Source organism: Sciurus carolinensis, chromosome 5 (assembly GCF_902686445.1).
Source record: "Sciurus carolinensis chromosome 5, mSciCar1.2, whole genome shotgun sequence".
Taxonomy (NCBI): Eukaryota; Metazoa; Chordata; class Mammalia; order Rodentia; family Sciuridae; genus Sciurus; species Sciurus carolinensis.
In genome coordinates this window covers 167,202,360-167,226,658 of record NC_062217.1, presented here as the reverse complement: position 1 = coordinate 167,226,658, position 24,299 = coordinate 167,202,360, and the positions used below count along the sequence as shown (strand labels likewise).

At 51.6% G+C, this 24,299-nt stretch overlaps 1 protein-coding gene across 10 annotated transcripts in view; it reads left to right on the top strand.

Annotated features, from left to right (window-relative positions):
- Fgfr2 (fibroblast growth factor receptor 2) overlaps window positions 1-24,299 on the top strand; it is a 98,978-nt gene that overhangs the window by 6,818 nt on the left and 67,861 nt on the right. For 5 of the 10 annotated variants that reach the window (XM_047552131.1, XM_047552129.1, XM_047552130.1 and 2 more), the window contains exons 3-4: window positions 17,448-17,714; window positions 18,720-18,797. The exons of 3 other annotated variants lie outside the window; for them this stretch is intronic. In XM_047552131.1, the coding sequence (XP_047408087.1) occupies window positions 17,448-17,714; window positions 18,720-18,797 (345 nt within the window). The remainder of the gene's footprint in view (window positions 1-17,447; window positions 17,715-18,719; window positions 18,798-24,299) is intronic. 2 more of the 10 variants (XM_047552134.1, XM_047552133.1) reach the window with 1 other exon arrangement.

Sequence of the window (24,299 nt, the reverse complement as noted above, 5' to 3'; positions counted from 1 at the left end):
GATTAGAAAGTAACTGAATTGTAGGTGAGAAAGGAGCTTTTAACAACTGAAAGCCAGCCAGAGCAGCTCCAGGTTGGGTTCTGGAGTTGCCACATTGGTATGTGTGTGAGTCCCCGTCCGTCCGTCTGTCTGTCCGTCCGGCTTCTGTGGTTAACGTAGCTATAGCCTGGGTTAACGGTATCTTCAACTCTGACCTTCTAAGAAGGCCTTATCTTGGAAGGCTTTTTGGTTTGCTTACTTGAAAGCTCAGTTTAGATTATGTCTGTTGGACCAGAGAGGAATGTGCCTGAGAAGTTCCTGCAGAACTTTTTCTGTTGGCCCAGTCACTGCAGCATTGTCCTGTGTCATATCCTGGTGCACATTTGTCTTTTGGGCCCTCTCTCAGGTGGTGACAGTGGCTTGGGTCTACCTAACTGACTTGAGAAAACACTAGAAGATTTAGGTTCATATTGCAGATTAAAATTGGTTGTTTCCAGGGTCACCCATTGTTATGGGGACAGCTGAATGGAGTTAGAGCAGTTATTGATTCAGGAAGGGAGTGGTTCTCAATGCCAAGTGCGATTCTGCTGATTAATATTCTGGAGTGTAGTGAAGCTTGATTACAGAGAGAAGGGAACTCTTACTTTCAAATTCTTCCTGAGTTGTCACCTACTCTGGTTAATTAAGTCATTGTTGACATTAAGGGAATCTTTGTTTACACCCGCCCAGTAGGAGCTAAAATAAAAAGGGTTTTCCAACCCTGAACCCTTAATTACTTTCCCACCCTCGCAAAGTGCAATTCCAAAAAGCACCAACCTGGGAAACAAGTAGTTTGCATGCTTTTTAAAAAAGCCACTTTCCCAGCAGTCTCCTTGGGGGTAATGCTGACATGGACCAGGGCAGGTTGGTCCCAAGTTCATAGCAGAGAAATTGAGTGTGGGATCTGCATGGAGACCTCCCTAAGTCAGATTCTTCCAGAGTGGTTTTAAGTCCTTTGTTAGAAGTATTGTGAATGCCATAATATCGACCATACGCATTTAATTGCAAGTTAAAAGAAAGGAAAAAAAAAGAGAATATATCCGCATACCAAGAGTGAATGATTTAAAATAATCTTCTGTTTTGCATTATCTGCATCTTTGTTCCTCAATTTGAGTGTTAATATTTAAGAGTTGACTGTAACTTGATAGTTAGCTGAGGAACAAGGACTTATTCTTGGTCAATTAAACCAAATGCAGGCTTATGCAGTTAAATACACAATGAAGTACTCATTCTTTATTAGTATATAAAGTATTTCACAATTCGTAGACAAAGAGCTGTGTTTAATATTACTTCTAGAGCAGAAATCTGGCAAGTCCAGAAAAGTGTCAGTTGTATAAATTTCTATACTGACTCCCTCTGATCTGAATTTGGGGTGTGCCTCTGTTTATGTTGCCTGCTTATTTTAACCAGCTAAAAGACTGAACGTGGTGTACTTCAGCGAAAAGCCCCTCACCAGCCTGACCTGAAGGTCGTTTAAGCCTTTCTGGCCCAGTTGAGGGTGAGAATTCACACAGCCAGCGCCATCCCATCTGAACGATGCTAATATCAGTCAGACTTAATGAGTAATTACGTGGTCGGGAAATAGCTGGGGCAGGGTTTAAACAGGAAGAGTTTGTTTAATGTTCATTCTCGGTGAAGTGTAGGCAGTACCCCCTCCGTGGACTGTTACTCAGCCTGGTGGCTGTTCCAGGCTGCCTACCCCAGCTCATCAGCCGTCTTACTTTCCATTCCCCTTTAAGCCAATTTTAGTCTCTAAAGGAAGACGTGGGAAGTCGATTTGGGGGTGCCAGCTTCCTCTGAGCTAGGAGCTGCAGCTGGTCTGGCTTTCCACAGCACCTTTTTGATTCCCAACAGAGATGATCCAGTGGGTCGTGTGCAGCCGTAGAGAGAAGTCTATGTTTTTTTCCTTGAGGGCTGACTTTAGCCTAAGGTCCTGCAGTCTTTGCCGTGTCCCCCGTGAGAGCTGGAGAGCAACTGGTGGTTGCTGTGGCAGGTGGTTCCACCTCCTCCTCCAGCCGCCTCCCTGCTTCGCCTTTCCTTGGACTAACTGTGGTGAGGTCCACAGCCCCTGTGACTGGCCACTGAGCTCTGAACAGTGCGCCTCAGTGCCATTTTGCCCATGGTGGCTCTGGCAAATTGGAGTGATCCCCACGAGCTTGGCTTTGACCAGTTGGGGGCCCTCAAACCTGATGACGTGAGCTGTGTGCACCATGACTTCTGCTTTGAGGAAAGTGGGGCCTTGAACCTCCAGAACCAGCCCGTTCCCTCCTGCTGTAACCCAGGTGGCTCCTGGGTGACCTGGCTTGGTTGCACTCAGGCCTTGGTTAGGGAAGGGGGATTGAGGCCACTTAGTGAAGGAGAAGCGTGGTTGAACAGGCTGCGGGTGCTTCTGGCTGTCCTTCCCGTCTGTCTCCTTCAGAGATAAACAGAGGTCTCGCTTTCACGTGGTCTCCCTCCCTGGCTCTGATTGATTACTATCCCCTTGTTGGGATATGATAGAAAATCCAAGATGGTAGCTCCATCAGCATGACCACTGGCTTTCAGTGGCCTCTGTTTATCAATGTCAGACCTTTGCATTTACATTTCGTTTCTACAAACAGGTGTTCAGTCCCAGGGGTAAACTGTGATCATCCTTGAAGACTGATGTCAAGCCAAGTAGGCATGCTTTAGAGTTTCAGTGATTTTGGTTTTGGAAAACTTGCACCATGTAGGAGTTTTAAGATGTTGGATGTGTCATTTATTCCACTTTTGGGCTCCCCTGAAAGTCCACACCCCATTGTGGACTTTTGCCACATCCTACGAATAAAAAATTTCTTCTTTTTGACTGGCCTGAGTTAGGGAGCTAAGCTGTGGTGTATGCTTTCCTTTAACCCCTTGTCCAACGAAAGAACTATAAATCCCAAGTCATTTCTGAGTGGAATGTATGCATATAGAATTTCAGGTTATGGTGAACGTGTTTTATGAGGAGGTTAAAAATAGCTCCTAAGAAAAATGCTGATAGAATCAGGAACGAGAACAAGGGACATATTTATTTACATGATTTATGTTGCGCCTTGCCTAGAAACAGCTCAATTCACAGGTCTATTATGAATAAAGTGAACTCTGTATAAATTGTCATGATTATTTTCTAACCTTAGAACTCCTGTATTGACACTTGACAGTTGACTATGAAGTTTCTTTTCCATATGTGGCCAATTGTTATGTTTTAAAAGTGTCCAGACATGGAAAAAGGCCAACCGTGTGGGTCTGTGTGTGCAGGGGAGCTGGGTTGTTAGAAATCGAATGTCAGGATTTTGCAGAGGTCAGGGTGAGAGTTTAAATTCCTTCATACCCTTCAAGTTCAGATGTCAGTTGACAGTGGGATTGCCCTGCAGGCCTGTGGCTGCCTTCATAAAGCTTCCTTCCTGTCCTGCTAAGCCTCCCGGATTTCCACAAAGATGTGCTGCTTTCTTAGATGGCTGTGGTTGGCACACTATTGAATATATCTTAGGTGATATTAATAATTTGAGATTACTCACATCTTTGAAAGATCAGGACTCCACTATACGTTGAATCCGGATTCTGTAATGACATTAAAAAAGACATGAATAAGATTTCTTTCTGGAGACAAACTTGCAGAGGAACTTGGCCTTGGGAGCTGAGTTCGAATGTCTCCACTAGCTCCTGTGTCTCTGACCTTAGACAAGTTAGATCACTTGTCAAAGATAATGACCCTCAAAGGTAATATCTATCTTGAAGGGCACCGTGCAGATTAAATGCAAATGACGTAAAGTCCCTCCACAGTTCCTGGCCAGGGTAGACGCTTCCTAAATCAGGGTTTCTTCCCTTCCCCACCCTGCCTCCTTGTTAAAGGGAATTTAAAACTAGAGATCTATAAGATAGAGCTGGTGAGAGGCATTTACATTCATGCAACAGAAAACAGCTCTAGGCTCTGGATTTGTCCAGCCCTTTTTATTATCTCAAGGATTTTAGAGGTGTGACCCTCTTGCTGCTCATAGTGCAAGTGGTTCAGAGTTGACATTTTTCTCCCTTGCCGAGGAAAGTCAGTCACAGCTGTGCCGTGGGCAGCGGGGCACAACATGTCTGGGCAAAGGAGTCTTCTGTGGGAGGCTCCCAAGAGGTGACTAGACCCTGCGAAGGTCGCGGAGGGGCTGTCCGGTGCTGGGGTGGGTGGGGCGGGCTCTGCTGTCCAGGTCAGCGAGGGAGCGCCCTGCGGCCACCTGCCTTCCACCAGCTGCACGGTGGCGGGGCTTGCTCAGGCAGTTGTGGTGGGACCCACGGTGGTGGCAGAGCTGTGCAGTCGTTTGCATGGCCTCCCCCTGGGAGCTGCTTGATAGGCCCTGGGTGCTGAGGTCACGTTCCTTTAGCCCTTGTCTGAGGTAATGAGGGTGAGATAGTGATGAAGGTAGCTGGCTGCCATTAGGGGGCTGCCCTGTGCAGGAGGCTTCACCAGGTACTTCGGCACATTGTCTCTACTCTGAGCAACCTGGCAGATCCCCGGGGCCCCTGTTCTCATCTTATGGATCAGGTCATGGCGACTCTTGGAGATGAAGTGATCCTCCAGGACCTGCCAGGTGGTGAGCAGGCACCAGGCCTAGGAGTGAGAGACAGAGTGCACAGCTGGCTCTTCGTTCTTGAGAGGAGGCGATTTTGCGGAATGCTGTGAGGGCCCCCTCTTCCTTTCCTCTCTAAATCCGCCTTTGTACTGTTAAACTTACTAGGACACAGGTGATTGTTTCTTTCTCCCATATTCACACCTATTCCCCTAAAGTAATTTGAGGAAAAATCTCAGGCAATGGAAATACCAAATACCACTTTGTGATTCTTCTAGAATGACCTCTGGTAAGGTGTATCTTATCAGTAAGAAAACCGTCCTCTCTGTTGCCCTGGGCCCCAGTGACCAGACTAAGTTGGGACCAGAAGGGCGGGCAGGCTATCCTCAGATCTTCCTTGTCCCAGATGCTTCCGATGTCTGCCCTGGACTCTACAATCCATTAGCCTTTTTTGCCACTTTGATAACATGTCAAACTTTTCTTCCCAGCATCTTTTTTTTTGGTATGGGATTGAACCCAGAGGCATTTAACCACGGAGCCACATCCCCAACCCTTTTTATTTTTTATTTTGAGACAGGACCTCACTAAGTTGCTTAAAGCCTCACTAAGTTGTTGAGGCTGACCTCAAACTTGTGATCCTCCTGCTTCAACCTCCCAAGTTGCTGGGATTACAGATGTACACGCTGTGCCCCACTCTTCCAGCTTTTTTGACTTGTAATTCAGTGGAAAATCAAGGCCCTGGACCTGGACCTCCTACAACCAGTGATTATGGAAAGGAGAAGTACCAAAGCCTACCTGGCCCTTCTAGTCACCTCCCTGCAGAGATTAGGAACAGACTAGAAACTCCCTCTTTAAGAGAGAAATAGTTCCAAGAATGAAAGGGCAGAAGCAGGGACACCTGCCCTTCCTCGGCCAGGAATGGTGTCCCTAGTGGGGAAAGAGGCCAGGGAATAGAGCCCATTTTTAAAGCAAGGTTCAATATGGCGGCTTAAAAAATAGGTGAACCCTGATTGGTGGCAGTGGACGTGAAGCGCGCGGGACTGGTTTAGCAAGCTGCATGCTGCACAGGTTTCCGCACAGTGGCTGTGGACGCCGAGGGTTGCTGGCACGTAGAGGTGAGGGGTTCCTGGTGGAGGGAGGCTGTGGAATCCCTGCCTGGAAGGAGAAGGGCAGCTTTCCCCCAGATTCTCACAGCCCTGGGGGCGATTCAGGTTTCAGAGCTCAGCAGAGACTTTTCTGGTGGCAGGATCATTCATGTGGCTTGTTTGAGTTTGTTCGTTCATTTTTTCTCACTTTATTTGTGGAGACACTACTATGAGCCAGGTTCTGTGGAGAAAGAATAGCAAGCAGGAAACAGCCTCAAGTCCTGTCAAGCGGGGAGAGGGGTTTGTGTCAAATAATGGTAGAAATGAGGAGCCAGTTCCAGCCCAAGGCGAGGATGCTGCGGGGGGTGGGGAGAAGCTTGGTATGGCCAGGGGGTTGGGGGAACCCCAGGAGGCCAGTGTGCTGGAGTGGAATGAGGCTGGTGGGCTTAGGTACCAGGTCGAAGATTTGCTGGGGACTTTTGCTGCCAGCTGACATTCACCTCAAGGAGGTGGCCATCCACCCTGCTTCTCCAGCAAACCTGCTGGCCAGACTCCCTGCCAGCCATCTTGCCTGCTAGGTTGCCCCTCGTCCAGCCAGGTGACCATCCAGGGCCTGGCCTCTTCACTGTCCTTTGCTGGTTTCTGTTGTGGCCCAGAGGCTGCCTGGTGATGGGGTGCAGCTGATGAGCAGGCCGGGCTGCGCTCGAGCAGGTCAGGTGGCCGGCTCCCTGATGGTCTCTTCTGGCGCTGTCTCTCCCTGATTGGCAGGTTCTTGCCAGGCTATTGTGGGAGCAGGGAGATGGCAAGGGCTGGGCAAGGGCTGGGCAGACGGGAGAGTCCAGCTTGGCCTGGCGGGTGCTGGTCTGCACCTGGCCCCCCTGAGATCCCCTCGCTCCCAGCGGTCAGCATGTCGGGAGGCTCACCCTTCCCAGGTCCAGCAGGTCTGGGGTTTTGAAAGGGACTCTGCTGAGAGGTAGGGACTCTTCAGATTTGTTTGCTTTCTCAAAGTTTTTATCTCTATGCAAATATGTGGCCTAGGGCAGGGCTCTGGTTAACCATGGTGGGGCCATCTTAATTTGGAATTTCCTGAATTCACGTGGATTTCAGTCCTCTAGGACGGCATTCCCAGGAGGGGGAGTTTTGCTTTTCTCTGCAAAACAGCTAAGAACAGTGATCCTTGTGACTCTGACCCGCCTTTCCCAGTCCTGTGGTACAAAACCAGCTGGGGCTACGTCATGCCCACCCTGGAGGCCCCCTGTCCCCTCCTGAAAGTGAATTTGGGAAACCCTCCGTGAGGTCATTCCCTTCTAGCTTCTTGCTGAGGGTTCCTTGGGCTATAGTCTCTGCCTCCAGCCACCATGCGGGCCTGGCCCTAACTAGCAGAGCCCCAGGAGTGGGATCAAACCCATTCAAATGAGGAGGGCCATCTGCTTCCCAGTCTCCAGCTGCTGCCCCTTCATTTGCAGATGGCTGGGATGCTGCTGGGGGGACCAGTCCTGGGACACATCTGCAGCCTCTGAACGGGTGTTAGAACTGGGGTCCTGCTGAGAGAAGAAAGGCCGAGCCCTTTAAATAAACGTGCTGAACAATACCCCCAAAAGGTCCCGGCCTAAGAAGCAGGAGGCAGCCCTGCCCTCTTGGAATAACTCTTAACCCCGACCCCCCTTTCTTTTGTAGTTGTGCCACTAAAAGTATTCTTTTATTTTGAAAGTACTCACCAAGAGAGGGCCTGCTCTGTGGTGGTTGTGGGGGGGATGTCACATAGGATTTGGACATTGATCTGCCCTTTAGGGGACCCTGAGAACAAATATTTCCATTGAGTATGCACTGTTTATTGATGATTTCAGCGTCAGGGAGGCAGGCTTGTCCCTGCTGCAGCTTCTGGGAGCCACAGGTAACCATGCGGGAAAGGCCACGGTCCCTGGACACTGGTTCTGGAATGCAGTTCCAAGGCTGGCCTGGGGCACTCTGGAATGCAGGCCAGTGACCCTTGTAATGCTGGCCCTCAGCTCCTGGGCCACGTGAGGTGCAATCCTAGGGCCTCTTGCCCATGGTTTGGTGTTCACGGGCTTATTCCCAGCATGCTGTGGGGTGGTGATGAGCCATTCACCCCTGAGCCTGCTGGGATCCTGGTCTCTAGGGAATTCCGAGGGGTTTTACCCTGCCACCCGTGTAAACATCGGTTGGTCAGGTGGAGGTGTAGTAGGCGGCATTTTAATAAGCTGCAGGCTGCCTCTCTTGCTAAGTCAGTCAAGCAGGTGTTGGTCCTGGGCGTTGATAACGATGAATCTCCCAAGATCTTCACAAGTTTAGTTCCATTTGGGTACATTCTAGGAATCCCTGCTTAGGTAACTTACATGTACATGATGTGACAGATTTGTTCATTTGAAAGAAAACCCTGTTTTGAAGTCAGAGGAATTCACATTGAGGTTCTCACGGGGCTGGAGAAAGCTGTCTGCTGACCTGTTTGTATCAAATCATGACCCATGAAGAGGCGCCCAGGACGCCCCCCAGCCAGGGTGGGGCCAGCCGCAAGCTGGGGTGCCTCTCTCAGGTGTACCTCTTCAGGGGCTACAAAGGCCTTCTGAGCGGCCTCGGGTTTGTCCTTAGGCTGACCTTGGCCAGCAGCAGGAGACTTGGAGATGCCTCTGTCCTGGAAACCAGGACTGGGGTCCTGAAGGGAAGGGGCTGCACGTGCTGATGTGGCTCATTACTGGAAGAAGGAGGTCTAGAACTCTTGTCCTGCGATAGTGTGGCCCTTGGATGTCAACCTTAGCCTCATCTGGGAACCTGCGGCAACTAGAGTCTCAGCCCAGACCCGCCCACCTGGGGCCTGGGATCGCGGCCTTTATGGATCGTAAAGTCTGAGAAGTGCTGGGTTGATTCTCCACCCCAGGAAGCTCTACGTGTGGCCAGTGGGTCGATGGAGCGGCCTGGGAGGCAGATCGTGACTGGCTGTTGCTCAGCCTACGCAGAGAAACAGTGTCTGCTTCAGCAGGAAGCAGGGGGTTTCACAGAGGAGATATTTGAGCTGGGCTTTGTGGACTGAGTAGGAGCCTGCCAGGCAGAGGAGCAGGATGGGGCGTGCAGGCGCAGGAACAGTGCCCTGTGGGACGGGCCTTCTGTGGTGTGAGGGAGAGTGGTCTGGGTCAAGTGGGCCTTAGGGTTATTCTGTGTGGAAAGGTTGGTGCCTTTTTTTTTTAAGGTGGAGGCCAGATTTGCTTTTTAAAATACCTGGTGTCCTTGATGGTTGGGGGAGGGGACAGGGAGACTGTGGAGCGGGGCCAGGCTTGTGGCAGAGGTTCCATGGATGGATGGAAGGGGCATGGAGTGGACCTTGCCTGGGCTTTCTGACAGCTGTGTTGGAGACGGGCATAATAGGTGAGGGGAGCGAGGGGCAGGAGAGGGGCTCTGGGCATAGGCTGCCGGGACGGAACGCAGTGACTCCATTCAGCAGGAGGCCCGTGGGGGGTACTGAGGGATGAGCTCTCACGGTGGGGGGCCTTCTTTCATTTGTTAAGGTTCCTAGTTTGCAGGACAAGAAAAATGAAGGATTAGAAAAGCCGAGGGCTTGTTCCAAGGACACGATGTGTAAGTGGCAGAACTGGGGCTCAGGTCGGCTCAGTCTGCGTCTTTAGCATCCCTGGCCTCATCCTGGCCTTTTCGCCAGGGAAGGGATCAGGAGGAGACCGCCCGCAGCCTTGGCAAAGCTAGGGTACCACCAGGGCTCAGGGCTTGGCCACGGAACTGATGGCAGCATCTCATTCATCTGCCACTTGGTAAGATGCAGGAGGCCACTTGGGGCTGGTGAGGAAGGGTTTTGGAGGCAGGGGGTTCGGTTTCAGAACTGGAAATGCTGTGCCTCCGTTTTCCAGGGTGACGCTTCAGCAAGCCCCTGCCCCGCCTTAAGATCACGTCACTAAAGGTGGCACACGTGGCTCACTCCTTCCCCTCCTGGGGCCCCAGGTGCCCTTCCTGATGCCCCAATGTGGGAACATACCTGGCCTGCTGCTGAGACCAGTGAGGCTCCAGGGCCTTTGGTCTGCAGAGCCAGCTTTTGGTGACGAGGTTTCCAGAACAGCGTGTCCCCAGAAGCCCTGCGGACCACGGGAAGCACCAGCTTTCTCTGCAAGTGCATTTTCGAGAGGCAGGAGGCCCAGGACCCAGCGGGCAGAGTGGCTGTGGACAGACTCCTCATTGTATCTCCGAGCCAGGGAGCGCAGAGCACTTAGACATAACTTGTGGTGCAAGTTTCTACTTCCTGGGTGCTCTAGGATTTAGTGGCTTCTCTCTTTGGGACATGCTTTTTGAACAAAGGCTCAATTTTGTAATTCTTGCCCAAGCAGAGCAGCCAATATCTAGGGATTTTATGCCTACGGAGCTGATTTGATTTGCACATCTTGATGGTCCAGTGGGCATTTTGCTCTCATGAATGTAAGAGTTGAATGCAGGTATTGTGACGGGGCTAGGGGAGCTGTCCCTTTGTGTCTCTCTCCCTTTTGGAACATTGTCATGAGAGGTGAAACATCAGGGTTGGGAGAGAGGGGGATGTAGACAAAATCGGGGTGAAGTTTCCACTTTGGGTTCCAGTATTAGGCAAACCAGGTTGATCCATTCCTTAAGAAGTATATTCCGAGGACTTAGCTCTTTGTACATGATTATTTTCTCCTGGGTGTCAGTATGACGTCGTTCAAATGTAGAGAGCTGTCCACCCTGTCACACATAGACAGACCTAAACTATATGAAGGGTGTGCCTAGAAATAGAATTTAATGGTCACCATATTGGAGACATTAGTTGTGATCCATCTGGTCACGTGGTGAGGGAGCCAGGCCAGAGTGTCTGGAGCTGTCAGGCTGCTGCCACAGAGGTAGCTGTTAGTGCTGGTGACGGTACCTGGTTCCTGTGATGCTGACACAGCACGTTGAGTTCTGACGTGTGACCTTCTCAGCCCCTGTGCAGGTCTACAGGACACCTAGACAGTTGACTGGGAAGACGAAGGCCTGCAGCCCTTTCCTGTGACACCTTTTCATTGCGTTGACTTTTTGTCCCCAAGTTTGTGCCGGCAGCATTTCGTGAGGATGAGAACTTTTTTTCTTCTCTTTCCTTTTTAAATTTTTTTGCAGTGCTGGGGATTGAACTTGGGGTTTCCCACATGCTAGGCAAGTACTTTGCCACTGAGCCACATCCCCAGCCCCATGAACGAGAACTTTGGTCTTTACATTGTGCAGAGTGTCTGTCCCCTCACCCTGTTCAACAACAAGTAGCCCCTCTGCCTTGTGAGGCCTGCATTTGACATCAGGGTTTTTATCTTCTACAAGTTGATTCTTGTAAAGGGGAGGGTGTAAGGCGTCTGAGCTGAAGTGGCCAGCTGCGTGGGCGCTGTCTTGGTGCCTGTGTAGGCGTCCTTGCTGCAGGACACCATCAGGGGACCCCACTTGGTAACTCTCTGCTAAGTTCCTGTGCTAGCTTCACAATGACCGTGGCATGGAAGGGTAGGGGCTAGGGGCTGGGCTCTTCCAAAGCCCCCGGTCTTGTTAAACAGCTCTGGGTTTCTAACAAGTGGGCCTGTACATACTCTGTCTGTCTGTTTGGATTCCCTCAATTCACAATTGTGAAAAATAGCCTGGGAGAGCGATTTGGATCCTGTGGACAGAGAATTGGGTGTTGTGCAGCCAAAGCGTCTGACCGGGGCTGTGGCGTGGCTGTGCAGGACAGACAGCCTGAGGCCCCGGGCGCAGTGCTGGCCAATTGGATGGGGGAACCCGGCGCCCTCACCTGCATATGTTGTGACTTTGCAGTGACTTTTACAGCTTGATCCCATGCGTTGCGCTGTCAGGACTTTTGGCAGTCCCTCAGCGTGGTGTTTATTTGTCTTGTACCAGGTGGCAGAATATCTGGGCGGGCACTAGGAACCCGAGGCCACTTTACTATTCTTGCTGCAGATGCTCCTGGGACAGTCCCTGGGCCTGAGCCCTGCCAGGAGCTGTGGGTGATGGGTTTAGCCCCCAACAGGACGTGACAAGACAGCCTGCCTGGGCCGGCGTAGCCCTCCCTGTCCCCTCAGCTCCTCCTTCCCCCTTCTCCCCTCCTTCCTTCTTCCTGTCTCCCTCTTCGCCCCTCTCTCTTTCCTCCCTTCCTTCCTCCTCTTCCAGAGAGATCTGTGTCCAAAGATTTTTCTCTTCCTCCCTTTCTTCCTCTTTCTGGGGAATGTGTGGGAACTGGGTGCCCTTTGCAGGGAGAACCCTTGGAGGGGCGTGTTCCGGGCCGCCCACCTGGGTCCTTGAAACTGGGTCATCTGGACATCTAGAAAGGCGCTGTGCTGGGCTGCCCCGGAAACCGTTTTCCTGTGGAAACCAGTGCATTCAGTTGTCCCACTGGCGAAAGCTGCTTTGTGCCCCCGAAGCTCCACCCCAAGTTGAAGCCCACGGAGTGTCACCACGGAGTGCTTGGCCAGGCCAGGCCTCCGGCTTCCCAGCTGGTCTCTGTTTGCATTTGGGCGCCACTTTGGAAACCACAGAGGAGAAGTTTATAGGCAGGCACGATAAAAAGCGACAGTCTCGAGGGTGCTGTTGCTGGGCTGGCAGTGGAAAGTGGTACCTGACATAGTGTGCCCCTTCCAGACTCCAGTGGGCTCAGCATCTGCCCCCCGCTGGCCCCCCGGGGAGGACTCAGCTGGGCGGAGCAGGGAGCCACTGTGCTGTGCCTTGGGTGCAGCCAGGCCCCGCCCCCTCATTACCACAGAGCTGGTCACTGGTGACGTCAGTGTGACGTCACACCCACGGGCACGACCTCTGTCTGGATCTGCTGAGGGCCTGGGAGAGTCATGCCTCAGTTCCCCTCTCCCTGCCTGGAGACCCCTTATTTCTAAATTCCCCCGGGGTCCTGAGGAGTGTGGACGGGCGGGCAGGAGTTCCCGGGGAGGGAGGAGGCTGGGGCAGACCTGTGTAGGTGACTCTTGGTTGTGACTTTTTTTTTTTAATGTTTTTATTAGTTGTTGATGGACTTTTAAAATTTTATTTACTTATTTATACGCGGTGCTGAGAATCAAACCCAGTACCTCACACATGCTAGGCAAGCGCTCCACCACTGAGCCACGGCCCCAGCCCAAGGTTGGGACATTTTGCCCAGCTCTTTGGCCTTGACTCAGAGCAGCGGAGCCCGCTTTCCAGGGCTGGAGGCTGGAGGGGAAGCCCCCGCCCCGGCTGCCTGTGCAGCATGCGCCCTGTGCTCGTGGCAGGTGGAGGCCAGTGCCCGAGCCCGCCCAGAAAGCAAACTTGTCACTGTGTTTGTTGAGCAGTTTGAGGTAACATGACAACGAATGCCCAGGGTTCATCCCAGCTTGCTTGCTTGCCTCTTTTTGAATTTCAGTTTATATTATGGAAACTATGTGGGGACAAACCCTCTGTCTGTGGAAACCTCTGGAAGAGCATTTGGTGTGAGCGGGTGGCCTCTGGAACCTTCTCCCTGTTGCGTTTTGGCAGGACAGAGGCGGAAGGTGGGACCGTGGATCTTGGGAGAGGTGAACAGTGTGCCGTAGCGTCAGAAACACCAAATCCAGGAAATGTGAATATTGCTATAAAAGGCATTGTTTAGATTTCCCAGGGAGTTCCTTGTCCTGTGTCAACTGTCATATTTCACAGAGCAGGCTGGGCAGCGAGGCGGAGTCTGGGAGGGAGTGACCCGTGTCAGGCGGGCTGTCCAGGTTGGGGCGGCAGGTGGGGCGTGGCAGGCGGGGCGTGGCAGGCACAGCACCCCTGGTCACAGCAGATGGGCAGATTGTCTCGGCCCCTCCCTAGCAGCGTGAGGGGACTCTGGGATGGTGCTCCAGGGTGTGACTCTGAGGTCACCTGAAGCATTCAGACACAGAAGCCCAAGCCCCATCAAGCAGGGCAGGCACAGGGTTGCTTCACCGGGCCTGTGTGCCCCCGGTGCAGGGAACTGCAAGCTGGACCACTGGTTGGCGTTCTGGCCCTCCCTGTTGTCCCCCCTCCCCTCCCTCCTTATGGTGTCAGCCTGTCCCTCCTCTTGTCCCTTCCTTTGCTTTTCTTCATGCATCCTCTTCTTCTAGCATCTGCCCGGGACACCCAGGGGTGTGGCTGCACTCATGGCTGCAAACACTGCAGACCCCCCAGGTGGGGCCTTTTGCAAGTAACCGCTTAGCTCAGGGAGGAGGAGGAGAAGGAGGGGCGTGCTCTGAATTTGCTTTTGAAGTTGTCATGGCTCGATTTTATGGATAAACATCATTATCTTCCTAATGCATGTGGGGGAGACATTTTACTGTCCTTGAGGTTTATTATGTCATTGGAAAACTGGATGACAGTTTTGACCTGGGTTTAATGGGAGTAAGATCCATTTTTAGTACCTCGAGACACCCTAGCTGTCCACTGAGATGGGAGCCCATCCTGAAGTCGCTTTGCGTCTTGACGTAAAATCCAGATGTTCTCTGTCCTCTGAACGCTGGTGTTCACAGTGGGGTAAACTCCGTTGGAGGGTCACTGGGATGTGCAGTCATCCCCTTAGTCATAGTTGGAAAGTCAAGTCCACACAAGGTGGCTCCTTGGAGCTTCACGGATGGTGGCTGGACATGTGGGCAACCCTGCTCTTTGTTGTTGAGCCTGTGGCTGAGAAACTAGACTGGATGGAGAGGGGTTGGCATTGTTCTTTTTGCCTCCACGGCAGCAACCCAGTACCGAGCATCTCATGTTCAACCCGGAACAAGATGCCATCCCTTGTTTACTGGCAGGTGGGGATGAGTTTTGGTGACGTTGGTCCAGCAGCGCAGACACCCCTGGTTTCAGTAAGACTTTGTGGTTCATTGAGTTCATGTGAAGGAAGGGATTTTCCAAACTAAGGATCCTAGGTTAAAAACTGAGAAATCATAACTATTTTCTCAGGAGAGGGATTTTTCTGTATCATAATTGCAAATGCCTTGCTTATCTTTCTTCTCCCTAATGTAGTCTGAGAGCATTCTGTGGCACAGAATCGGCTCGTGGCCTTCCCTTATCTGAGGGTCGGGACAGAGCAGATGGGCTATGAGGGTCCCAGTCGCCTCTCCTTTCAGGGAGGGAAGTTTTGTGATTTGACCCAGCTGCTTCCCTACTCAGGAATCCTTGATGACACGTTCTGGCTCAGAGGAAAGCAAATTCCAGAACATTCTTTCTATTTTTCAAGACAGGGTCTAAGTTGCTTAGGCTGGCCTCCAACTTGTAATCCTCCTACCTCAGCCTCCTGAGTAGCTGGGAGTACAGGCACACACTACTACCATTGCCTGACCCAGAACATTCTTGATAACTTGCTGATCACATGGTGTGGTCTTAACTATTGATAATGTTGTGACCTAGGCTAATCAATGTAAATCCATTTTGACATTGTGCTATTTTTGTAATTGTTGAAGGCAGGGGACCCAAATGACATCTGATCCTAACTCTAAACAGCTATTTAGGGGTTGGACAGAGTAACCTTTGGGTCCCTATCACTTCCCGTGTCGGACCAACCTGGGACCCTTGGATGCTGGGAGTGGAGCGGCAGGTGGTCTGAGATCTGGGGCCAAATGCCATCTGCCTTCCTGCCCATAGTTCTCTTCCTCTCCCTTTTCTGATCGGGATCCCGAGTTTCAAGTGTCTGTTAGCCCCTCAGTTCAGCCGCCTCCTGACTCTGGGAAGGTCCCATCTGAGACTCTTCCAACCAAGTTCCCATTGTCTTTTTCAAATTTCCCTTTGTCCTTTGCTTCTCAGCCTGAATGGCTGCTCCTTGGAGGAGCTTCTCTGATCATCTCCCATCACAGGAGCTGAGCAGCTTCTGTCAAGGTGAGACTAGATGCTTCGGGCCGTGTGGGCCATGGGGTCTCTGTCGCCAGGACCCAGCTCTGCCCTGTGACACAGCAGAGCCCAGACAATGCAGGACCTGTGAGTGTGGCTGTGTCCAAGCACCCTGCTTATAGAAGCCAGCCCCGGCTGGCTGGCCCCTGGACCATCGCTGGCCAGTCCCCGCCATGGTTGGACCCTCACCCGCCATTTCTGTGTGGCCGCTCTCTTGCTGTGTTCTTTCCCCATGCTGGAGACCGCCTCACACACTTGGTATTTTTTTGTGGATTTTATGTTTATATCTGTCCCCCCCCCCCGCACACACACACACAGTGGAGGCTCAACGAGGGCAGGATCCTGTGTTGCTTCTGAGCCTCCAGGACAAGACGTGGCCTCCGGTGGTGTTCAGTAAACAGCTGTCAAGTGAGGAAAACCAGCCTTCGAAGGGGCAGCCTTCGCCTGCCCGTGGGGCTCTTTCCGCACCTTTCAGGGTGTTTGCCTGTGTCCTCGGACCCCTTGTGTTCGAGTCTGTTTAACAGCTGGGCCCCTCTGACTCGCCTGCCTCAGGAGGGTGCCCAGGTTGGCTGTTCCTGGTGGCGGTGGCTCGTGGCTCAGATGCTGCCTCAGTAGTGGGGACCAGGGCGTGGATTGACTTTATCTCAGTCACATGGGAGATTTGTCCTCTGAGTGGACTCGGGCAAAACAATTGCCTTGTGACACGACCCAGTGCTGGGAAGGAGGCTTTGTTTTCCCGGCCTGGGGCTCTGCGTACCACTCACAGCTCTCACCGTGGGGACGAAAGCTCGCTGTTCTCAAAGGCCAGCAGCTCTCTCCTCCTCCTCTGGAGAAGTTCACATGGGCTGGTTCCTCTGGGGTCTGTGCCGTCCTGTCCTGCGTCTCTGGGGACTGTGATGATGCCCATTCCTGCCTCCCTGTGTGTGCCACACACTCAGGGTGAGGCGGAGGACACGCTGACCCGTGGGACCTGCGCCCCGTCTCTGGGAGCGCGGTGTGTGCTCGGGGAGACGGGGGTGCTCATGAGAAATGTGTACATCCCAGGAGCTGAGGGCGGGCGGTGCACCTGGAGGGACGAGGTCCACTTCCCTCTTCCCAGGCGACTTATGGGGTTCTGCAGAGGCTCTTGATTTGGGCTTGAGGGATGAGTCGGGTTGAACAAGGATGAGAGAAAGGAAGGACATCCCCTAAGAAGAGAAAGGCACAGAGAGCTGAGGAGGCCGAGGACCCGGATGTGGATGGGATCAGGCCGTGTGAGGAGGAGTGAGAGGCACTGGGGTCAGCACCGCATGGCAGAGGCCACCTCTCAGCTGTGGACATTCTTTTCTTTTGTTTTTTGGTCTCGAGGCCTGGAGGCTTTTATCGTTTTGAGAAAAGTGGCGTGTCCCAGCTCAGCCCAGCCCAGCATGAAGTCTCCTGACCAGCAGAGTGCTGGTCTGCACCCCAGGGCTCCGGATGGCACCCACCTCGTAGAGGGACCATGGGTTTCCTTTGAATCTGAGGCCCTTCATCTTAAGGACCTGGGCTTTATGACCACAGGCCAAGCGTGGCACTGGTCAGTAGGCAGAGCGAGTGATGGGGACGCACGTTGTCGTATTGAACAGACACATCGGAAAGTGGAAAATGCCATGGAGTGGGCTTTCCGGGGCGAGGACGGGTGGTCAGCCTCAGCAGGGTCCCGTGGCACATCCTTCCAGCCTGGGTTCTGTGTGCTTTCAGAGCGCTTCGGCTTGAGGAAACGGAGGTGGGACAGCTCTGCCGGGTGCTTCCTCTGCCTGCCGTTTCCGGGGCTCAGTCTGCCTCAGTCTACCCTTGAGTGCGGGCTGCTTCCTGGCTTCCTGGGGTGCAGGGAGAGATGGACGCCTCCTGGGGCCATGTGTTAAACCGGAACGGCTTCTCCTGACCTTTGTTGGACATTCTCTCCTCCCCGTGCTTCCCACCTGTCTCTGTCTTCTCCCCCACCTTTCTGCAGAGCCACCAACCAAATACCAAATCTCCCAGCCAGAAGTGTACGTGGCCGCGCCAGGGGAGCCGCTAGAGCTGCGCTGCCTGTTGAGAGATGCCGCCACCATCAGTTGGACTAAGGACGGGGTTCACTTGGGGCCCAACAATAGGACAGTGCTTATTGGGGAGTACTTGCAGGTGAAAGGTGCCACGCCTAGAGACTCCGGCCTCTATGCTTGTACTGCCGCTAGGACTGTAGACAGTGAGACTTGGTACTTCATGGTGAATGTCACAGGTGAGTTGGTCTGCAAGCTACACGCTCTTCTCTGTAGCTGTTTTCTGGTTAAAGTTTAGTTTAGTTTTGTTTTTTGTTTTCCAAGTGAAATCATAGTGAGATCTGCTAGTTGGCTGCTGCTGGGCACACAGCTTCAGAGTTTGTTATTGACCCGTTTTTATAAAAATTGTTTATTTACTTTTTGAGAGAAGGTCTTGCTGTGTTGTCCAGGCTCGTCTCAGACTCCTGGGCTCCAGCGATCCTCCTGCCTCAGCCTCCTGGGACTACAGGTGCATGCCACCTCACCTGCCTGATCCATTTTTGAGATTCTTATGTGCTCCAGAGAGGCCCATCTTTATGAGTGACAGAGGTCTTGGGTGCAAGGAAACGTTTTAAGACGGCACACTTTTAACATGAAAAAGTTTTTTTTCTTTATGCCACCAACATCTTTGACATTTTTGGTTATAGGATTGAAATGTGGATGCTCCAGATTTCTGACTCCTTTATTAAAATATGAGTTGAGTTCCTCTACACTTTCTTTCCATGCAGGGAGGGGACCAAACAGGCCCCCTTTGTGGCCAAGTTTAAAGTTCTGCTCTCAGAACGTTAGTTAATGATGAAAGGGCCACACAGGGATTACGTTTTGTTCGGAACTCGTTTCTTTCTGGAAGGGGTCCCCAAATGCTGAAAAGTTTTGTTGGGGAAAAAAGGAATCGTTGGCTATAACATAATCAGTACATTTGTCAGGGACTTGGACATTGTTAGAAGCTTAAAGTCTAGTTCCAGTAGATCCGATTTGACAGCGTGTTTTTAAATAGCATGGAAGCAGGAGACGTCGAGGATCACAGCAGAGACCCACTGTCCTTCCAGAGAGACAGCTTAAGCCATTAAAAGCAACAGAACACGGTCTCAGCCTTGGTGGGTCCCCGGGTAGTTGGCTTCAGCCTTGAGGAGGGCTCGGCGGTAGGTGATCGCAGCCTTTGGCTCTGCAACCACACATGCTTGGATATGTTCTCTTGCATACAGATGCCATCTCATCCGGAGATGACGAGGACGACACAGACGGCTCCGAGGACTTTGTCAGTGAGAACAGTAACAACAAGAGTAAGTAGCCAGTGCCCCGGAGGCCTGAGCAAGGAGCGCCACGGGAGCCCCGGCCGCCACCCGTCTCTGCGTCCGCTCTCCGGTCCACACTGTGTCCTGTGGCCCTCGCTGTCCATACGTCTGCTGTCCTAACTTTCAAACCTGAGAATAAACCGTGTCACTGTCCACCCTTCTCCACCGCTTGTCCTTTCTTCTGTGTCTGTCGCACTCTTCAGAGAGCAGTGACTGCTTTTCTCTTGGATTTCCTTTGTCCTTTGGTTTCTCGCTGTTCCGAGACGGGCCTTGGTCTTCTCCACGGCCTCCCACGGTGCCTGGGACCTCTGTCAGTGTGTGGTTGTCACAGGGGAGCGGGGCACGGGTGGCATCTCACAGGCAGGGCTAGGTTTGCTGCTGGTGACAGCTTACAACGCACAGCTGAGCCCTCACGGCAGACAGTTATCTGGTCCTGCATCAGTGTGCTGAGGCCAAGATGCCCTGGCTTTCAAAGACACGGGCCTCACGTGGTAGACAGTGGCAGGAGAGGGGACCACGTGGTGTTTGCTTGTTCTCAGGCAGTTCATACTGAGCGCTTACCCTGGAGGGGCCCTTTACTTGGTGGTAAGAATGTGACTGACCTCTTGGGACCGCACAGCCTGGATTTGAGTTCTGCTTCACCACATCTCAGTTCCCCGTTGAACATCTGTGCCTCAGTTTCTTGGACTGTAAAATGGGAATAATTACAACCACAGTATCTTCCAGGTGGTTACGAGATGTTCACGAGTTAATATTTGCACAGTGCTCACATAAAGAAGATTGAATAGCCGTAGATGCGTTCTGCATTGACACAACTGGAATGCCCCATAGTGATGGTCCTGGGGTGCTTTGCTTGTGTGGTATATACGGAACTTTCTCAAAAGGATTTTGTCGGTTAAGTAAATTTAAACAGGGCCTAAATAATAAAACAGTTAGTTTCTTAAAAAATTCATGGCAAAATTGAGAGGAAGGTACAAAGGATTCCCAAACGCTGTTGCCCCCTGTGTGTAGCCTACACACAGCCTCTGCCGTTGTCAACGTCTCTTCCAGAGTGGGCTGCGTCTTTTATACCAGAATTGAATGCCTTGGAGCCACCGGAAGCCCGCAGTTCACCTCAGGGTCACTCGTGGTGTTGTGCATTCTGAGTTTGGACAAGGGTCTGAGGACATGTCTCCACCGTTGCTGTTGCGCGGGGTTATCCGCTGTGCCCACCTGGCGGCCCTGGCCTTTGGCCCTTTCCAGGATGTCCCGTATCTGAAGGGGCTCCCTTCAGGCTAGCGAGCCATGTGCTTCTCAGGCTTCCTTCTCGGCTTCACGTCCTGAGAGCCCCTCACTTTTTAGCACTGATGCGCCTCCGCAGTTCGGATGTACCTCAGTTTGCTTACCCACTCACTGACCGGAGGACGTCTCAGTTCCTCCACTTAGAAGTAAAGCCACTACAAACTTGGATGCAGGTTTCTGTGGAGACGTACGTTTTCAGCTCTCCTGGGTAAATACCACGGGGTGCTGCGATTGTGAGATGATGCAGGAGGAGTGTGGTCCGGTTTGTGGGAAGCCACCACACCTCCTTCCAGAGGGGCTGCGCCATCTTGCATTCCCACCAGTGGTGATCAGAGCTTTGATGCCCCAGATCCTCGCCAGCTTTTGGTGCTGTCAGTGTTCGGATGTTGGCCTTTCGAGCAGGCGGTTGTGGTCTCGTTCTGGTGTGCGTTTCCCTCAGGGTGAGTGATGAGAAGCACCTTTTTCACGGGCCTAATTGCCATTCCTGTATCTTCTTTGGTGCGGTGCCTGCTAAGGCGGTTGGCTCACTTTTTAATTGGCTTGTTTGCTTTCTTATTGTTGAGTTTTAGAGCCTTTGTATGTGTTGGATAACAGTCCTGTGTTTTTTGCAGATCTTTTCTCCTGGTCTGTGGCTTGTCTTTACATTCCTTTGAGCATCACTCGCAGCTCAGAAATCTTTCATTTGCATGAAGTACAGCTTAGCCGTTCTCCCGTGGATTACTGTGCTTTTGGTGTTGCTATCTAGAAAGTCATCAGCAAGGTCAGCTCTGTGGACTCTCCTCGGAGTTCTGTAGTGTCCTGTTTTGCATTTGGATCACAGTCGTGATCTGTCTTAAGTTAATTTTTGTAAGATCTCTGCCTAACATTTTGCCTGTGGATGTTCAGGTGGGCCAGTTCCATTTGCTGAAGACTCTCATTTAGTCCAGGGCTTTTTAAAGGAAGAAGAGAAAATAGATGTTAGGCACCTGGGATAAATATACTTAAGTGAAAGTTTGGATTTGTTCCTGAGTCTCCCAGTAGCTTGGGCACAGAGGGACTTGTTTTGGTTGATGGAGTTTTTACTTTTAGGCAGGAGGAAGCTTAGGGCAGTGGTTCTCAAGGTGCTGTCCCCGGGCCAGCAGCATCACCAGGGTGGGGGACTTGTTGGAAATGCAGATTCTCAGGCACCTTCCCAGACTCACTGAAGTAGAAACTGGGTGTGAGTCTGATGCACAGGAACTGCGAGATCTGATGGCTTAGGATCTGCCTTGGACAAGAGTTTGCCATTAGCCATTTTGTTTGTGGAACTGGGTAACAAGGCGAGTGGGAACGTCTTGTGCTTTGGTTCGCGCTGGCCTTCTAAGGGGTTGTTGTTTAATAAACACCGACACAGCCCAGCATGTCACTGGCTTCTTTAGTTCTGTGGCTCTGGTGTGGATCTGGAGGCTGCGAGCTGGCTGCTGGCTCTGTTGGTGCCACAGAACCCGGTTGGTGGAGAGCAGTTCTCCTTTGATTGACTTGAAAACCGGGACTCGGTGAGCCCAAGGCAGCGCTGGAGAGGGTCAGAGGTGTCCCAGGCTCACGCCGGGGGGTGGAGTGAGCACGTTTGTACGGTTGTTTGCGGCTCTAAAGTGATACTGTGTGTGGGCGCCTTTGCTGCTGATTGGGACATCAGATTCCATCAGCTTGGTTTTGCTGGCTCGCCTGCAAACTGTGTTGTCCTGCTGGTTGGGTCCCCTGCCAGAGAGCTCGCCACCCAATCCACGTGAAGCAGTGTGTGTGACAGCAGGTAGAACAGGCTAGGGCATGGACCCTCCCTCCAAGGGCTCAGCAGGCTGGCCTGCCACAGACCTCTGGGTCTCCACTGTGACCACGAGCTGGCCAGGTCTGGGAAGGGCCAGCGAGGGAGCATGTGCCTCACTTTCACCTTGCACTGTGGGTTTTTGTAATTGGCTCTCGAATGACAGTGCTCTGCCCCTGAGATGGGCGCTCTGCGGTGGTGAAGGGCGAGTGTTAGCTGTCCCGGGAGGTGCTGTCCCCGGGAGGGGCCTCCGTTGGTGCCTGTGAAACATTAGACGCTATTTAAAGTGATAGCGGTTCTTAGCTGGCTACTTGGCCTCTGCCATCTGTTAGTGTGATTAGGCTGGTCTGATTCACAGGTGCAGCCTGGGGCTGCCGAGATTAAGCAGCTGTGCCCTGTGTGGACAGAGGAATGCTGTGGCTGGGGTCATTGGCAAGGCGGGAAAGGGATGTTGCCATTAAAACAATTTTTTGCCACCTCAAGTGTCAAATGCCTGACCTGATTAATAGGGAAAATTGTAGAAGCACAGAATTCTCAGCCTTTCCAGCCACCTGGAAACACCCGTGTGTCCAGATTGATTCCTTTGGTGCCCTCCGATTGACTGGAAAATGCCCAATGGGGTGGCTTTAGTGAAGTTCACCAGTGATGCTCTGCCGACTGTGCCGACAGTGACATTTTGGGGCTTTGCTGGGGAGATTTTTGTCTCTTTCTGGATTAAGACGTTGCATATTTAGTTCTCTGTCTTTAGGCTTGAGAAATGTGCTGCAGGTTGTTCCCTCCCCTGGTGCACTATTGCTCGTCCAGTGTGGGTGCTTAGCAGTAAGGAGGCAAGCGTGGCTGCCTGGGAGAGCCGGGTGGGTGCAGACAGCATGGTGTGGCCAGCCACGACAGCCCAATTAACAAGAAGGAAGGTGAGGCCCTGGGCTCAATTCCAGCCCTGGGAAAAGAAAAAAGGAAAAACTAAGGCAGGATTGCTGAATTTTGGACAAGAAACTGGGATCCACTAAAACCAAGGTGTTGCTTGATCTTTTTATAGAAAAGTGGTGCAGTTTCCAGGTTGTTCCTAACTTTTAACCCATCTCTGATCCAGTCCCAGAGTAGGCTCCTCCGAGGAGGACTTTGGGTTTATACAGGCAGAACAAGTGGCTTGTTTTCTGTTTTATTGCATTTTGTATGATAGGACCTGATACCTCGAACCTGCCTTTCCCAGTACATGGCTGACTTCTTGAGGGCAAGAACATGCCTGGAGGTTGAATATTTTGTGGAATTACAGGCCTTACCTATATCTTCTATGGATCACATTACAAACAGAGCAATGTTTAGGTTCTGGTCTGTATATTAAGAAAATAAGCCAGTGTTTCCCAAAGACTATACCTTGGAACCCTGGTTCCAAATGAATCTCTGCCAAGTGAGTTGCATTTTGAAATTTTAGAAATGTTGCATGCTGTAACCCTTTCTTGGCAATGTACAGTGTCCACCAGTATAATCCATGCTCTAAGGGATTTTATAGTAAAGCATCTGTTTAATTTTGCTTTTTCCAGGCTTTTCCAAATGTATTGGCCATAAGACCCTTTTAAAATACAGCCTCTATTAACATACTTTTGTACATGCTTTGGAAAATCCAGCAGGAGCTGATTGAGGGGGGCTGCCCCTCACCCCTCTTTAAGTCAAGTTCTCCCTTCACAGATATGAAAGGCATTCTTTGGTCATATTTTAACAGCTAACTTGCTGATGACCTCACATCTTGCTAGCGTTAGATGTTTCCCGGAGCAGAGCAATAATACTGTGACGTCATCACAAGCCGGCTGCCAGGAAATAATGTAGCTATACATGCCCTTCAGTGAAACACATTCTCTCGGACAGAAAGTTACAGTTTCAAATGCTAGTTTTTGAAATGCATCCAGGTTGAGGGTTTTGAAAGGTTCAGAATTTATGCCTTAGCGTAGGAAAGTATAACTTAACTAGTCCTTGCTTTCCCTAGGTATTAGGGATTGTAATGGGTTACCTGGCAGCAGATAAGTAAACCGTGTATGCTGGTTTGCTCCAGGGGTTTTCATTACCTCCAGCTTAGGTTTAAGTGATTAATGTTTCTCAGAGCCTGAGACTGAGTTCCTGGGAAGATCATGATTGACAAGAGTTGAGGTCCATTTTTTAGCCAGAGGGACTCCATGGCAAGATGCGAGATGCCTGCCTTAAGACTCTTCCTGCTGAAGGGGTTCTTTCTATTGAGTGGAGACAGAGAGAGATAAGGTAATTTTCTGTTTGGATTTCATTCTTGTCCAGACCAGCAGATGCCTTGTACTCATGTAGAGAAAAAGGCAAATTTTTTTTTTTTTTTAAAGTCCTCGGAGAAAACAAAGGTTATTGGGCCTGAGATTCCAAACTCATTTCATTGATTAGCCTGCCCATGATAACAGTTCTGAGCTGCC